Below are 13,372 nucleotides of genomic sequence, written 5' to 3'. Positions count from 1 at the left end.
CTACTATCTCAATCAACATGATAAGTGTTACGAAAATCACTCTTATGTTATTGGGAATTACATTTTTTATTTATATCGGGAATCCTCATACGTATTGTGCCAGTGCAGTTTGCTACTATGGTGGCCTATTTCTCATGACAATGTTGGGATTAATTGATGTGACTTCAATGGATTGCTTAACTAATGTGGATCTTGTCTATGAGTATAGGTGGTGAGATATGTGTAAGGGTATTAATCTCAAGGGGTGTCCTTTTAGGAAGACATGCATACAATATACGTTCAAAGGGTATTTTAAAATATCCTTTTTGTGAATTTTGACTTAATAAAATGACCCCTTTTTCTTTATAAACTTTCAGGTTTTTTTTCCAAAATGCATTAAAAACCCCCTTATGTAAGTAATTTTTTTTCAAAAGCTTGGTTAAAAATAGACTTACATATTTTTAAGTGAACCCCGCGAGGTACCAATGGAGGTGTTGCACTATGTGAGGGAACCGATTGAGGTGTCATGGACTGAGCGATGGTGCAAAGACAAAGATCGTATGATAATTTTGACATTTTTTATTTTGTAGCCTATCATGTGGGTAGAGTTTATATGCATGTGCATACAAAATTGTTTAATGTGTGTATGAGCATAATTGAATTTGTAAGCATTGATCCATCTGAATTTTGTATATGTTGTTGGACCATGGTTTTATCATGTGGAAACCTTAGAGCTTTAGAGAAAGTTATGTAATATAAAGAAAAACCAAAGATAATTGCATCCTTCCGTTATGATAAAAATTCACTTATAGTTTAGCTTTAAGTATTTATAATCATGAAAATGTGGCCCTCAAGTGTGTCTAGTTATGTGGCCATTGGAACAAAACTATAATTTCACTTATAAGTCTAGATCTCTCGTGATACAACCTTGATATACATAGTGTAGAACCCATTGAATAGGTGGAACCCATGCTTGAAGAGAATGTCTAAATGGAAACATCACTTGCACATATTGTGGATAGTTATGCATGGGTAGTATGGATGAACCAGAAGGATATTCAACATTTTAAAATTAGAAAAAAACATGTTAACTATGAAATTCACATCAACATTCTTCTAGAAGGAAAATGCAAAGTACAATTGATGGAAATAAAAGCTATAAAGAAGGATCGTACGTTGGTGCATGGGGGCCATCTAAGAAAGAAGCTCGAACAAGTCTTTCTTCCTTCTTCGTAATGCATTCTTTTAATAATATCAAAAGGAAAATGGATCATAGTTCATGAATTTAGGAGACTTACTAGGAAATATCCATTTGTGATTTGAGTTTAACGCATTTTGAGTATATTTCTTCATAAAGATATCCACTTTTTGAGTATATTTCATAAAGATGTGCATCTTGCATGGTAGGAAACATCTATTTTTGTAAATTAAAGTTTAGCACTTTTTTAATATATTTCAAAAAGATATACATTTTGTATAGCTCTCTTGTTGTATAATATATTTGAACAAGTACAAATTCTACCACTCGCATTGTCAAAATTCTATAATCTAACAGATTGGTAAATTTCATAGCTTTTAGGTTTCTAATACTACAATGGTCAAATTCATGATTGTATTAGTCATGTTATAGTTCCTTAATACATGTTACAAATTCATACCGTAATCCAAATGATCGGTTAAGTCCATAGCATTTTATGTGTCTAAAATAGTAACCAAATGCATTATGATATAGGTCATGTTAATTTAAAGGTCCTGTATACACAGTACATAAATCTTGGAGCCAAAACAATTACCACATGATCAATTTTATTTCTTATGTTTACATTTTAATATATCTTTAAGTGTAACTCCATTGAAAAAACATTCATCTTCGTTTCAATGTTTTTTTTTTTTTTGGTTAAAAGTTTAGCACTTTTTGAGTATACATCCTGCATGGTAGGAAATTTTGTTTTTTTAATTAAAAGTTTAGCATTATCACTTTTGAATATATTTCATGAAGATGTAAGTTATACTCTCTTGTTGTAAAAAGATCTCCAAGACAAGTACAAAGTCTCTACAAAGTATACCACATTTGTTGTTGGACGATAAAGATTCAAAAGAACTCATCTAACTATTGCAAAAACTCCTCACTATGATATGATGTTCAAGTATTTAACGTTTTAAAAAGATGGAGAGATCTGTGGTTGCAAATCAAGAAGGAAATATACCATTTTATATGGAAGGTTTTACACATGTCCCGCCTTAGAACCACACACAAAGATGCTCTCTCTAGGCCCATCACGCTCTAGGTATGTAAGTAGTTTAAATGAAACCTAGCAAGGAGTTTAAATTTTCCATTCATAAGACAAAAGTCATAACTTGCTGATCCTACTTGACGGTTTGAGGACAATGCTATCCATTTTTCCCATTGATGGAAAAGAAGCTAGCTCATCTCTATAGATGTGTCGGAAGCTTTTCATATGATGTACATGGAGTGAAACTTGAATATGGCGACTTCGCCCTCCATGCACTGTGGGAGAGATATGGACAACACCATCACCATACAACTTGTCAATCACCACTGAGAAGTGCATCGGGAGTCCATACCCAAGGTTTGCTTTCTCAATCGGGAAGCTTACGAAGTACGTTGTGTTGCAAGTCGTTCCTCCATAGTAGTTGCAATTGTACTCAAGTACCTTCCCCTCCTGAAGATTCACCTACATCATGGATACCACTTGAAATCATTCCAGTCTGTTGTAAAAATTGAGGAAAAACGTTAACCATCTCTGTTAAAGTACTATTTATCGCATACCAATTCCAGCACAATGCTCTGTTGTAAAAATAGAGGAAAAACGTCTGTTAAAGTACTATTTGTCGCATACCAATAGAAAGAGGTCTTCTCTTACATTAATAGGAAAACCCACCTCTACCCAGTCTACTAAGGACTTTATGAAGTCGCTGCTGATACTCGTTTTGTCGTCGTGGATGAGCTTCGCGGCGTAAGAAAGATGATTGTTGCGTATATCGCCAGCCCTTGCAGGAAGAGCGGAAACATGTATAGCATTGCCGAAGTAACCCTTGGGAAGTGGGGAGTCCAAGATTTCCCTCACGCTGACAGGGTAGGAGTATTGGGTGGTGGAGTCCTCGGGCAGGTCCCGAGCTTCGGTCATGCATTTCCAAACGAATGCTGATACAGCCTCGAAGGATGTAGCCTTACCATAGGCGAAGGGCCCTTGTTCGACGCAGTGGACAAGGTGATAGACTTGGGAGGAGCTGAGATGGAATCCCTGGCAGATGATGTCGTCGACGTCCTTGGCGTTGGTATCGTAGAGAAGGCTAGGGACAGTAGTAGTGTAAGGGTGGCTTCGATCTCCTAATGGTGGGGGGCTGGAGACTCTGTAGTCTCTAGTGGGCGGGAGTGTGACGGAAGGAGGGTATCTCGCCTTGAGTAAATGTCCGGCGAAGCACAGAGGCTTGCTTATGGGCAAGCCACGGTGCACCTCCGACCAGGCATTCATGAGGTCAACGTATGACATGCCGTCGCCCAATATCTCGGCGGAAGTGAATGCTATGGACAGCCCCCCACATCTGAAGACTGTTAGCTGGACCATGAACAAAGGAGTGGAGGCGTAGTCAGTTATGAGAATGTTTTGGCCGCGAGGGACCAGCGCCTTCTCGATGTAGTTGTCCACGTTACTCCAGCCCAGCCAGTCGTCCAAAGCCGCTTCTGAGAAGGCCTCCACGAACTCCATGCCTGCATCGTTGGAAACCAGATACGGGCGCCCATCCTCCTCAGAAAACATCACCCTGCCCGCCAGCCAAGGATAGTGCACGAGGAGCTTCGCCAGGGAAGACTTGAGCGAATGTACGAACTCCGTTGAGGTGATGGCCGACGGTGCCAGCGAGCTGTAGTACCAGATGCAGTGGCCGAACGCGTTGCCCGAGTTGAGGATTGCCAGGTTTGAGATGTAGTGTATGCGGGGTGGCTGTGGGACAGCAGGAACTATCTTACACTGGCAGGCCACAAGCACGCTCTTCATCGACGACATGATGCAAGCGAAAGCGAAGGAAGACTGAGAGGGGGATTCTTGGATAAGGATCTAGGCTTCAATAAACCTGTTCCTATCATTTATTTATACTACATCACAAACTGCCCTAATTTTATTTTGCCCTTATTTTTTAAAAAAATCTACACCACACCTACACTACTACACATCACACGATGCAGGTAGCGTTTATTTTTTGGAAATGTTTTTATTGAGAATTTGACCTTCTCGAACAGCAAAAAATTAGGGGCTATCTAAGGCCAATTGGCTGTTTTTCAAGGGCTTCCAAAATTATTTGGCTATTTTAAAATTCCATTTTTCTAAAAATTCGCCCAACTTTTTACACTTTTTAAAGGTTTTTTAGAAAGATTAGCCAAAAATACATTAGGTACTACCATTTTACGTCTACATAGAATATATATTCGACAACCATTTACACTTATAGATTCTTGAAGGTGCCTTATTTTTTTACCTTGTTCTCGAAGAAGAGTAAAGTTTTTAATTTGCACTTCAATAGATATAGGCTAATGCAATTGTTACCTTAGAACCAAACATAGATTTCAAATAGAGCCAATAATTTTCAAGCATATATATCTTTAAAAATTAATAAAATCATGATATATATATATATTTATAGTGTATATAAAAAATCTATTTTTTATTGATAATACAAGTGCCCTTTCTATGAAGGTCTGCTTCAATTACCCCCTTTCAATGTGCAAGCTTACATTTTTAATCCCCTTCTATGGCAGGCTAAAATTACTTTAGAAGGACTTAGCAACCTTAAAAAATAAACACCAATTCAATGCTCTTGATGTTGAATGCTTGAAGAAAGCTCTTGTAAGTGTAGTAATGTCTTATATGTAACTTGTTTTGTATATGATATTGTGATTAAATGATGTCCTTAGTACTACTGAAACGTTCTCATTGTTACATGGTCACCATCCATTCTTCTACACAATGTTCGGCTGCCCATTCTAAGGCACCCAATTATCATCTTCTCATGACAAGTGACCATAGAGCTCTACAATCACAATGACATGGACAACAATCAAGAAACATGCATACAAAAATGCATTCAAGGTGCTCCAAGCTCTTCCAAAGTTATTAAGTCGCCTAAACCAATGACCCCAGTGCTCGAAAATGGTGTGTCTATGAAAAGAGAAAGTGGCAATGAGCTTGTCGAGATTCCCCATGCATGTACATTATATTTTGTATTATGAGAAGCACCATAAAAGTATACAAGACTGACTCTAAGCCAAACTAGTGAATTGGGCACTCACAACAACAAGCACTTTTAAATGAGTGCCACTACAACAAATGAAGAGTACAGCCGCATGAAGAGACGCAAAAATTTCTATACTCGTGTACTGTCTGTATATAAAAAAAAAGGGGACAGAATGGGTGAGATATATGGGGACACATGTCCCTACATATCTCACCCATTCTGTCCCTGTTTTTTTTTAGACTTGAAATTACATTAGAAAAGGTAAAGAGTTTTCAAATACATATCTCACCCATTCTGTCCCTGTTTTTTTTTAAGAGACTTGAAATTAAATTAGAAAAGGTAAAGAGTTTTCAAATACATTGAGCTTTTTATCAAAGAAGCTTAAGTTCTATCTTAGGCTGCAAAACATTCTGAAACCAAACTTAGATACTAAGATACCAAATCCAAAATATACGCCGATAAATAATCCCTTTTAAGGAGATTCATTCCTTCAGTCTTTATTGCTTTGAATAGACTTTCCACTTTTACCACTTTGTTGGTGTGGCATATGATGTTGCAATTCAATATTGATGCATGATTGGCTACCAGCTTCTTGGTTTCATCTTGGAGCTTCTTCTTTATTTCCTACACCGTGTTTCTTATCTTCACATAAAGTGAAGTTTTCAGCCCCTGCAATGGATTGACTTGCTTATTTTGATAAAGGAAGGAATTCCTACTTAACCAGACATTCCACAAGTAAACTCCTCTCAAAACATTCCACATCTGAGTAAAAATTCCATTGGCTTCTCCTAGCAAGATTTCTTTCCAAGTCAAATCTTTTGGATGAGAGGGTTTGGTGCAAAGGTGAAAAAATTCTAAGGCTTCTTTATTCTCAGGACACATGAGGAAGAGATGAGGGATCGACTCACTTTGTTTCCTACACCTGGGACACATTCCATCTCCAAATCCTGTCTTAAGAGCTCTTTCATTGGTCCATAACCCCTTATGCAGGATCAACCACATGAAACACGATATTTTAGGTGGGATAAGCTAGACCATGTATTCTGAAACCTAAACCACCATTGTTTCCTATCCCAGTTGATATACCACCTAGAGTTGAGCCTGACATGAAGGGGGGTTTCAATATATTTAAAGTGAGGGATTTGGAGGAGCTCTTCTTGACCCTCCCAGCCTATTTCTCTCACTAGGAAGGGAGATCTTGATTGGATGTAGCATTACATTTCCCTGTGCCAGATTTATATTCTGGATGGGATCATATTTAAGTCATCTTGATTCAACTTGTATGTTTCTTTGAGTTTCCTACTGTTAAGCCATCTTTGATGTCAAGAGTCCCATAAATCCTCCCACGTATAGAGACCTTTCCTCTCGAGGGTGGGGGGGGTCACTCATAAATATGTAAGCATAGCACGTGGATTCTTTGAGTTTCCTACTGTTAAGCCATCTTTGATGTCAAGAGTCCCATAAATCCTCCCACGTATAGAGACCTTTCCTCTCGAGGGTGGGGGGGGTCACTCATAAATATGTAAGCATAGCACGTGGATTCAACACAGAAGGGATTTTTAAAATCCTCTTTTTACACATTTTTTACATACAGAAGGGTACCATTTAAAATTGAATAGAAAAAGGGTGTGTTTTACTCATGAAAAATTCACAGATAAGGGTTTTTTAAAATAGGCCGTGAACGCACGTGATATAGAGGGTTTAGATATAGTCAACCCCCCAAGAGTAGGATAAATCTCCTCTGGAATGCAATCTTGACAAACCACTAACAGACATATGGAGTCCATGTGGAAATTGCTAGCCTTTAATCTCATAGTGTCAGTCAAATTCTTGGTTTGAATTTGTTCCAAACCCTCCACAAGCCTCTCTCCAGATCACTTCCTTTAGGTCTAATTTGTATTTTGATGAAGAAAAGGGTGACCAAAGGAAGGTTTTTCCATCTGGGGAGTTGTTTTACCACAAAGGTGGCTCTGTTTCTGTGCAGAAGCAAGGCCCAATCCATATGAGGTAAAATGAAGCTTCTAATCACCCATTTTGCCGACATCCTGTCAGCCATTTCTTGTATATCACGTAATCCCAATCCTCCTTCATTCCTATGGAGTGTGCAATATTTCCAAGCTATTTTGGGAATTATGAACGTCTCTGCATTACTACCCCACATGAAGTTTCTACATATGAGTGCTTCCAAGGATCTCAAATCACTGTTAGAGGTTCTCCAACAAGAGAGAAAGTAGATTGTAGCAGGGATTAGTATGTTTTTAAGAACCACCAATCTGTTGAGGCTAGTCCCTGTTTGTAAGCCTTTGAATTTATCAAGTAGATTGTAGCAGGGGGGGAGTCACTCATAAATATGTAAGCATAGCACGTGGGTTCAACACAGAAGGGATTTTTAAAATCCTCTTTTTACACATTTTTTACATACAGAAGGGTACGATTTAAAATTGAATAGAAAAAGGGTGTGTTTTATTCATGAAAAATTCACAGATAAGGGTTTTTTAAAATAGGCCATGAACGCACGTGATATAGAGGGTTTAGATATAGTGAACCCCCCAAGAGTAGGATAAATCTCCTCTGGAATGCAATCTTGACAAACCACTAACAGACATATGGAGTCCATGTGGAAATTGCTAGCCTTTAATCTCATAGTGTCAGTCAAATTCTTGGTTTGACTCTGTTACAAGCCTCTCTCAAGATCACTTTTTGTATTTTGATGAATAAAAGGGTGACCAAAGGAAGGTTTTTCCATCTGGGGAGTTGTTTTACCGCAAAGGTGGCTCTGTTTCTGTGCAAAAGCAAGGCCCAATCCATATGAGGTAAAATGAAGCTTCTTATCACCCATTTTGCCGACATCTTGTCAGCCATTTCTTGTATATCAGGTAATCCCAATCCTCCTTCATTCCTAGGGTTCATTCCTAGGGAGTGTGCAATATTTCTTGTCAGCCATTTCTTGTATATCAGGTAATCCCAATCCTCCTTCATTCCTAGGGTTCATTCCTAGGAAGTGTGCAATATTTCCAAGCTATTTTGGGAATTCTGAACGTCTCTACATTACTACCCCACATGAAGTTTCTACGTAGTGCTTCCAAGGATCTCAAATCACTGTTAGAGGTTCTCCAACAAGAGAGAAAGTAAATTGTAGTAGGGATAAGTATGTTTTTGAGAACCACCAATCTGTTGAGGCTAGTCCCTGTTTGTAAGCCTTTGAATTTATCAAATTTAACTCTCGCTTTATTTAGTATACCCATTGCCATCTCTGGTGTAGGGAGACACCAAAGCCCATTGGGATACCCAACAACCTTAAAAAATTTCCTTCATGGATAATCTCACAACAAGAAACCACTGAGGAGGGTCATTTGATAAGGGTTATAATCCCTATTTTAGCATGGTTGATTTTGGACCCTGAGGCAAGGCAAAAGAAACCACTGAGGAGGGTCATTTGATGAGGGTTCTAATCCCTATTTTGTCATAGCTGATTTTGGACCCTGAAGCAAGGCAAAAGGTCTGTAGACATTCCCAAAAGGCGTGAATGGATAGATCGTCATTATGGAGCAGGAAATTTGTATCATCGGTAAATTGCTAAAGGCAAAGTTGATCTCAACTATTAGGGATTGAGATACCCCTAATTTTCCCTTTAGACATTGCATCATCATCAGCTATCCTAAGGCATCTGTAGCTATTACAAATAACAACGGGACTAAAGGACACCCCTGCTTGATGCATCTCCTCAGGACAAAGGGACCATATAATTTGCCATTTATTGCAACTTTAGCTTTGGCATTTCCAAATAGGGTATGCACTGCTTTGATGAACCTTGGGCCAATTCCCATATCATGCATAGACTGTAGAACAAAATCCCACTCTAGTCTATCATAGGCTTTATCAAAGTCAATCTTTAAAAAAATGAAATCTTGGCTGGTCTATTGTGTATGTTCAAACCCTTCCCACATACCTATAATGGCATCCATAATGTATCTTCTTTTTATAAACCCTGTGGTGCATCTTCGTGTTTATCTTCATCTTCATATTTGCTTACATCTTCACCACGTGCACCACCTTCATCATCAACGTCACTTTTAGCATCCTCCTCTTCTTGCGTTAAATAGTGATACAATGCAAACATAGCCACAAGCAAAACAAGTTGGTAATTAAAAATCAAGTTTATAGACTCACCAAGTTTCCTTGCCAAGCTCATTAGATATCTGTTTTAGTGACCACTCCGTGGCTTTTGAGCCACTCCCAAGTGTCCACTTCGTTAAGGTACTTGCGATGCTATTCTCCCCAAACATTGGGGCACGACGTGTTACCCCTTTCCTATAACAAATTTCAACATGAATGAGATATGAAAATCACGATGACACATGAATTAAACTTAGTGAAAAATGGCAAAGAGAAAACTTACAAATCATGTGAGGCTACTTGCCTTTCCTTCGGATCCATATTCGTCGTACCATACTTTAGCATTTAACAGGCATTTATTTTCCCTCTTTTTTGCGCACCTTCTTGCACGAGACCTCCTATTATTTAGGATCATTATAATGCAATTCCTCGCCCAGTCATTGAAAAAAGTGTGCCCAATGGGTTTGGAAACCCCTCATTCATACACTGAACTACATACATGAAGTCTAGGTCTTTTTGTTCTCCCCATGGTTTGAAGTCATCCTTATATGTTTAAATGACAGAAGGTATCATAAACCCTCAGTCCTCTGTCATCCATATAAGGCCTTTCCTCCTCATCTAGGGTATAGTAAACCCTTCCCAGGCACGTTGCTTGTCATCATAAGCGAAGGTGATCGTGCACCTCTCCTCCCAAAGCATCCACCACACCCACCTCCCCCACTACTCGATTGTCACCGCCCCAGCTCTGCAAATCCCTCAAGCTATCACCACTTGAGTGACATAGTGGATGCCACGCACGCTGGGGAGATGGCACCGTGGATGGGATAAGAGTGCGCGGAGCACTAGGAAGAGTTGAAGGGCGAGGAGTAGGGAAAGTGGAAGTAGGAGGGGTAGGCAAAGTATAAGTGGTAGGGGTAGGGAAGGTGGTGAGAAACATGGATGTGGTCGGCTGTGGGATAGTTGACATGTCAGGGACATCATAGGTGGGAGATAAGCCCGAGCGACTCAATTTCTTGGCCCCGTACCTAGAGTTCAGGCGGTTCCAAGACGTATGTGCCTCTAAAAAATGCTGCCCTTGGGCAAGGTTGGCAGCTTGTCCAGAAGCTTTGGTGCATCATAGGATGGAGCTACTATATGTTGAGAAATGTGGTGTGCCAAAGAGCACAATGAAAATATGGAGTGAGTGTGAGAAGCCACATCATCTAGTGAGAATTATCCCAAATGCAAGAGAAAGGCCAAGTTGTATTCTCCTCATATAAAACGAGGATATTTCAAGCAATGAAATTATATCACTTGCACTTATCTCAAGTCTCTTATGTATCCAAGCTAATTCATCTTGATGTCTAATTGTACTTGAGTGCATCTTAATTAGCACACTCTCATTATGAGATTTTTTCATTCTATCCACCTTAGTTCAGCATGTGTGATTAGTGTAGGATTAGTTGATCTTTAAGTAAATGTTTTGTCATTAGGATAGCTTGATCCATGACTCTCAACATGGTATCAGAGCTAGCGTAAGGCTCTCTAGTCTTTAGGAAATGATTAGATTTCATTAGCAAGTGTTTTAGTCTTAGATTAAGGTTCTCTTCTCTCTTTAATCCTTCTTGCATTAGGATTTGTCAAAGTCTAGTAGAGGAGAGAGGCAAGCTACACCTACAGCACTAGCTAGAAAGAAATGGCTCCAGCCAGCAGGCCATAGACAAGTTCATTGAAGGGAAACACAAGAGTGGTCTTCCGCCCGAGTTCAAGAAGTATTTTGAGCGCAGCATAGCAAAAGCTTTCATCGTGGGGGTCATTACTTCCGGCTAGGGGCCCTCATAGAGTTAAAAGGGTTTGGCGTTCCTATTGGTTGTTATGGAGCTTGCCTTTGGAATCAAAATGATCGTGGAGATGAACTTCCCCTCAAAGTAGCAGCAATGCCTAGGACTTGACACGGTGATGATAGCAATGATCATTAGAGGATAGGTCCATAACCCCTTATGCAGGATCAACCACATTAAACACGATATTTTAGGTGGGATAAGCTAGACCATGTATTCTGAAACCTAAACCACCATTGTTTCCTATCCCAGTTGATATACCACCTAGAGTTGAGCCTGACATGAAGGGGGGGTTCAATATATTTAAAGTGAGGGATCTGGAGGAGCTCTTCTTGACCCTCCCAGCCTATTTCTCTCACTAGGAAGGGAGATCTTGATTGGATGTAGCATTACATTTCCCTATGCCAGATTTATATTCTGGATGGGATCATATTTAAGTCATCTTGATTCAACTTGTATGTTTCTTTGAGTTTCCTACTGTTAAGCCATCTTTGATGTCAAGAGTCCCATAAATCCTCCCACGTATAGAGCCCTTTCCTAGAGATCTTGCAAGTAGTAGGATCTCGAGGGTGGGGGGGGTCACTCATAATATGTAAGCATAGCACGTGGATTCAACACAGAAGGGATTTTTAAAATACTCTTTTTACACATTTTTTACATACAGAAGGGTACCATTTAAAATTGAATAGAAAAAGGGTGTGTTTTACTCATGAAAAATTCACAGATAAGGGTTTTTTAAAATAGGCCGTGAACGCACGTGATATAGAGGATTTAGATATAGTCAACCCCCCGAGAGTAGGATAAATCTCCTCTGGAATGCAATCTTGACAAACCACTAACAGACATATGGAGTCCATATGGAAATTGCTAGCCTTTAATCTCATAGTGTCAGTCAAATTCTTGGTTTGAATCTGTTCCAAACCCTCCACAAGCCTCTCTCCAAATCACTTCCTTTAGGTCTAATTTGTATTTTGATGAAGAAAAGGGTGACCAAAGGAAGGTTTTTCCATCTGGGGAGTTGTTTGACCACAAAGGTGGCTCTGTTTCTGTGCAGAAGCAAGGCCCAATCCATATGAGGTAAAATGAAGCTTCTAATCACCCATTTTGCCGACATCCTGTCAGCCATTTCTTGTATATCAGGTAATCCCAATCCTCCTTCATTCTTATGGAGTGTGCAATATTTCCAAGCTATTTTGGGAATTCTGAACATCTCTGCATTACTACCCCACATGAAGTTTCTACATAGTGCTTCCAAGGATCTCAAATCACTGTTAGAGGTTAGAGAGAAAGTAGATTGTAGCAAGGATTAGTATGTTTTTAAGAACCACCAATCTGTTGAGGCTAGTCCCTGTTTGTAAGCCTTTGAATTTATCAAGTAGATTGTAGCAGGGGGGAGTCACTCATAAATATGTAAGCATAGCACGTGGGTTCAACACAGAAGGGATTTTTAAAATCCTCTTTTTACACATTTTTTACATACATAAGGGTACCATTTAAAATTGAATAGAAAAAGGGTGTGTTTTATTCATGAAAAATTCACAGATAAGGGTTTTTTAAAATAGGCCATGAACGCACGTGATATAGAGGGTTTAGATATAGTGAACCCCCCAAGAGTAGGATAAATCTCCTCTGGAATGCAATCTTGCCAAACCACTAACAGACATATGGAGTCCATGTCCACCATGATTGGGCACATTCAGGATGCCAAGTCTCCCAAGGAGGCGTGGGACACCTTGGTAAAGCTTTATGAAACAAATACCAAGGCAGGTAAGATACAGTTGAAGAATGAACTTCATACTATGGAGAAAAAGAGCATGTCTGTGAATGACTATGCGCTGAAGATAAAGGGTATTGTGGAATCCCTTGCATCTATTGGTGTGTCAGTAGATAATGATGACAAGGTGGAAGTCTGTCTACGTGGTCTCGGGCCACAATACAAGGCGTTTAAGACGTCTATTCAGACTCGGGAAAACATTCCCAACTTTACAGATTTGGTGTCTATGCTGATTATCGAAGAGAAGAACTTGGGTGAAGACCAACAGTCTTCACAAAGCAAAAACAGTTCAGAGCAACAGGCCTTCTACACGAGTTCAGGAAGAGGACGAGGTAGAGGAGGCCGTGGACGCGGTCAAGGAGGTGGCCGAACAAGTAATCAGAATTATGGCCAGCAGCAGCAGCAACAACAACAACAGTCCCAAAATCAA

The 13,372-nt window shown here is 39.5% G+C and overlaps 1 protein-coding gene across 1 annotated transcript; it reads right to left on the bottom strand.

Annotated features, from left to right (window-relative positions):
• Positions 1–2,169: 2,169 nt before the first annotated feature.
• On the bottom strand, positions 2,170–4,045 carry LOC147638767 (acetyl transferase 1-like). The gene is made up of 2 exons (XM_086796370.1): positions 2,883–4,045; positions 2,170–2,675 (listed from the first exon to the last, which is right to left on the bottom strand). Exons 1-2 carry the CDS (start codon positions 4,005–4,007, stop codon positions 2,331–2,333), a joined length of 1,470 nt encoding a protein of 489 aa, XP_086652496.1. The 5' UTR covers positions 4,008–4,045; the 3' UTR covers positions 2,170–2,330.
• Between the last annotated feature and the right edge of the window lie 9,327 nt (positions 4,046–13,372).

This window comes from Cibotium barometz, chromosome 5 (assembly GCF_041138505.1).
Source record: "Cibotium barometz isolate CiBa-2024 chromosome 5, ASM4113850v1, whole genome shotgun sequence".
Lineage (NCBI taxonomy): Eukaryota > Viridiplantae > Streptophyta > Polypodiopsida > Cyatheales > Cibotiaceae > Cibotium > Cibotium barometz.
Note: the sequence above shows the minus strand (reverse complement) of the source record. Positions and strands in the feature narration are given on the sequence as shown.

Coding starts and splice junctions, on each gene's coding strand:
- LOC147638767 (XM_086796370.1), bottom strand. CDS start 4,007: ATGTCGTCGATGAAGAGCGTGCTTGTGGCCTGCCAGTGTAAGATAGTT. Junction 2,676..2,882: donor CCTTAGTAGACTGGGTAGAG/GTGGGTTTTCCT, acceptor TCCATGATGTAG/GTGAATCTTCAGGAGGGGAA.